Source organism: Micropterus dolomieu, linkage group LG02 (genome assembly GCF_021292245.1).
Source record: "Micropterus dolomieu isolate WLL.071019.BEF.003 ecotype Adirondacks linkage group LG02, ASM2129224v1, whole genome shotgun sequence".
Lineage (NCBI taxonomy): Eukaryota > Metazoa > Chordata > Actinopteri > Centrarchiformes > Centrarchidae > Micropterus > Micropterus dolomieu.
This window is the reverse complement of record NC_060151.1, coordinates 4,697,395-4,701,757: the sequence shown is the minus strand read 5'-3', so window position 1 is coordinate 4,701,757 and position 4,363 is coordinate 4,697,395. Positions and strand designations below refer to the sequence as shown.

General features: G+C 46.0%; 1 protein-coding gene across 1 annotated transcript in view; it reads left to right on the top strand.

The window, feature by feature from the left end:
- Positions 1-4,363, top strand: part of LOC123957787 (deleted in malignant brain tumors 1 protein-like) — an 86,640-nt gene that overhangs the window by 73,643 nt on the left and 8,634 nt on the right. Inside the window, exon 7 of the mRNA XM_046030856.1 lies at positions 2,210-2,328. Within this exon, the coding sequence (XP_045886812.1) occupies positions 2,210-2,328 (119 nt within the window). The remainder of the gene's footprint in view (positions 1-2,209; positions 2,329-4,363) is intronic.

The window sequence follows — 4,363 nt, the reverse complement described above, 5'->3', positions numbered from 1 at the left end:
ACCATTACTTCTACTAATAATAACAACAACAGTAGCCTAATTGGCAGTAAAACTTTGCCTTGTCTGAGACTGTATGTTACAAAAAACCCTCTGTTCATTTTTCAGAGCTTATTTCTCTTTTGCTGACTTTTTGCCCCCTCTGGTTTGGGGTGTGGGATTAAAAGAAAGGGGCGCAGCGTTGTGATTCACTGTATAACAAATAAAGTTGTTTGGGTCCTGCTGCCTTCAGGACATTCTGTCTGATAAAGTGAAGTCACTTGGTTTATCAGGAAAAATCAGGAATTCTGACCTGATGAAGTTCACAAATACACCACATTGCATGGTGGAGACATATCAGTCTGAACCACATGTCAACCTGCTGATAATGCTGGAGGGAATGTCAGGCTGTCAGGTTATCCTCTGGGAACCATGACTGTCAAAACTGTTTCCAGTCCTTGTTGCAGAAGTGGAGCTATTTTACTGTTTGCATTTAATACGCTCCACTGATTTAAACTGAATTACAATAAAATAATACATTTCTGTTTCACTTCTCTCTTTTTGTCGGTATGCCAGTTCCCCCTTCTCTCTCTCTCTCTGTCTCTCTCTGTAACATTACAGTTTTTCTCGATTGCTTAAACACATTTCTTGAAATTATGCCTCTCTTTCTCGAAACTCTAAACACAAATCCACAACTTCTCACCCAATTCTCCAAACGTCCTATTTTCAGGTCAAAATGAAGCTCTCCTCTCAAAACCATTCAATCTTGCTGAAAAACCAAACTTTGTCCTAAGACATGACACACAAGCCCTCAGAAACACACACACTGCAACACAGTCTGACACAGTGGTGAGAGAGATTCAAAGCAATACTCCAAAACTGGTTATTTTTCTTTCTTTATTTTTCTTTTTTTTTTAAACCTGTCCTGCTCAGCAGCCTGGTATAGAGTATGATGACCTGGATACCATATTGTGCCAGACAGATTTTACTTTAACAAGAGAGTATTAATATACTCCTTTGTCTGACATAGCATGACAACTAAGAGAAAAATGAAAACAAGAAACAGTCACGCACCATAAATAAGCATCACAGCACAGCCACGAGAGCTGGAATAATAACAATTAATTTAAATAAGTAACTGAAAGAAAAGCATCAGGAATAATTCTACCAGGGACAACCTAAATTTGTTTGTGTCTATGTGTGAGACTGTGTGTGTCTGTGTGTGTGTGTGTGCGCGCATAAAAACAATAACTGGTTATTAATAATGTTGCTTGTGGTTCTCCCCCTCAGAAACCTTTTCACATGATGAACACAAAAGAAATAACAAATGTAAACATTTGCTCATTTTTTATTCGTTAGTGTGCTGAACAGTTCAACATACCTAACAACTAATTATTCAGCCCCAGCGTCCTGTCTTTGGTCCATGACAGGCCAGAGACTCTTGTTCTCCACCTACTCCTCCTCCTACTCCTCATCTCCCTCCTATCCCATCTCCTCCTCCTCCTCCTCCTCCTCCTCCCTGGTGTCCTCTATGTCTTACTTCAGATTTCTCTTGATCCATTGTTCCTAAACTGAATGAACTGACTCTGGTGCTTTTACCTATCTGTTGAAGCTTCTGATTGGTGTGTTATCAATTTTGACTCTTTGTGTTTCCACCTGGGTAGCTGTGTGCTAATCGAGCTCAGCCTGATTGAGTGAACAATATTGAACGTCAGTGTTTTCTCAGTGACCACGAGAAATGGAGGTATTTGTGTGTAGAGTTTAGAGAAATGGGTGGGCTTTTTGGAAAATGGAGTTGTGGTTTTGAAATTTTAGTTCAAAAGCCTGGTTATAGAGTTCAAGCAATGGAGAAAAACTGTAATTTAATTTCCATCTGTAACAGAGCCTGGTCACCAAATCCAGGCAGTGTCTGTGTGGTGTGTCGTGTCTCTTAACTCTTTCTATTCATGCTTTCACTTTTATTTTCTGTAAAAGGTCACAAAGTCAAAATGGAAAGGACAGTCATGTACATGTTTATCATATTTACAATAACAGAATAATATTGTAAATTCTCACATCTTGAAACCTATTAGATAAACCAAGACGTTATGAGTTGGCTATTTTTAGAGTGGATCATTCATTCAAGTTGCCCATTATACTGCCTTACTACTACATGCTTATTGAAAAAAGACAGGCAGGGTCAAATATCTAAACAAATACATTTAATATTTTTATTGTTGTGTTATTTTTTCAGAGAGCCTCTCAAAGCCCAGCATCTCCATGAATCCTGCTGGTGAGGTTACCTGGGGTCAGGACGTCAGCATCACTTGTTCCATCTCAATACAGGTTCATTTAGACGGAACATTCCTCCTGCAGCAGACCTCAGGCTCATTCAGAAAGACCCAAACATCAAGTACCAACTCTGCTACCCTCATTATACCTAAAGTGAACTTTGATAACGAAGGATCATACCAGTGTCAGTTTCAGACAAGTGTTTCAAGACGAGACATCAGCTCCCCTTTAAGTGACTCTGTCAGACTCTCTGTTACTGGTAAGGAAATTAATCCATTTCCTGAATCTGATGTTTCATTGTTGTTTATAGAAATATAAACATGCTGGGAAATAAACAATTTTGTTTTTATATTGAGAGTTAGATAAAACTGATACTCATCTCATAGCTGTCCTTTAAATATGAAGCCACAGCCAGCAGCTAGTCAGCGTAGCTTAGCATAAAGACTGGAAACAAGGAAACAGCAGTAACTTACTGAAGGCAACCAGAGGGGACCAAAAACCCGAAAAGGTTTATTTCCCAAAATGGTGAACTATTCCTTTGGCATAAAGGAAATTTAGCAAACTAAAAAAGCAGAAAAACGTGTAACTCAAAGTCAGTCCATTTACTGCTCTAATATTGTGTTGTTTTACACGGTAGTGTGTGACGGTGTAACCGGAAGGGGTATATAAGCACGCCGGCACATAGGACACATTAGCTTCTTTCTATTCAGCAGGCACTCTGGCTATGTTTGGAAGCTCCATTATCCTACCTGACATCGAGACGAAGCAACAAATCATGTCGAAGCGATTCGGTCGGTTCCGGTCCTGGGGATCACAACGCGAGATCGCCGAGGGTGCCGGAACGGCTGAGGCCTTTTTCCGGTCCTCGTCTGCGGAATCCTCCTCCCCTCGTCCCCGATCGGGGGCCCGTTTCTCGGTTTCTCCCACTCGAGGGGTGAGTCCGTTAAGGCTGACACGATCTGGCTCTGAGGAGCTAGATGTGCTTAGCATGGAGGAAACGGAACATCATCAGCCCTCGCCAGGATACGAGGAGTTGTTGGAAGTGTCGACGCGGGCCGTGGCCAAGCTGCACATTTATTGGTTTTCTGCCCGCCCTCTGCGGTCGCCACATCCTTGTCAGAACTGACAATACGGCAGTAGTGGCCTATTTGAATCACCCCCCCTGGTGATTCAAATAGGCCACCCTGTCTGCGCTCGCCCCCATTATGCAAACTGGCACATCGGATCCTCCTGTGGTCCCAGCAGAGACTGCTGTCCCTCAGAGCGATGTACGTCCCTGGGGACCCAGAATCAAGGAGCAGACCTGCTGTCGAGACAGGGGCTGAGGCCCGGGGAATGGAGACTCCACCCCGAGGTGGTGGAGTTATTATGCGAAGAGTTCGGCCCCATAGACGTGGACTTGTTTGCGTCCCGAGAGACGGCGCACTGTCCCCTGTGGTTCTCCCTATCACCCCCAGCCCCGCTAGGGCTGGATGCCATAGTACAGACGTGACCGAGGCCTGTATGCGTTTCCCCCAGTCGCTCTGCTCCCGGGGGTTCTGGAGCGGGTCCGCCAGGACGGCGTCAGTCTACTACTAGTAGCCCCGTTTTGGCCGGCACGAGTGTGGTTCTCGGATTTTATATCGCTCCTCGAGGGCCCGCCCTGGCAGGTCCCTCTGAGGAGAGACCTGCTGTCCCAGGCGGAGGGCCGGATCTTTCACCTGCACCCCGCCCTGTGGCAGCTATGGGTCTGGCCCCTGAGGGGGCGCAGTTCTTAGAGGCGGGCCTGACGACAGGAGCAGTCGAAACGCTGCTCAGCTCCAGAGCCCCGTCCACGAGAAGGATGTACGGCCTAAAGTGGAATGTGTTCACCACCTGGTGCAGAGAACGGGCGGTGGACCCAGTTACCTGCTCGGTAATTGTGATACTGGAGTTCCTCCAGCACCGTTTCTCCGCTGGCCTCTCCCCGTCCACGCTCAAAGTATATGTGGCTGCCATTGCAGCATTCCACGCCCCTCTGAGTGATGGGCCCTTGGGGAGGCTTCCGCTGGTCGTGCGCTTCCTCCGTGGAGCCCGGAGGATGAGACCCGTGACTCGTTCCAGGGTTCCCACCTGGGACCTGGCAGTGGTTCTCGAA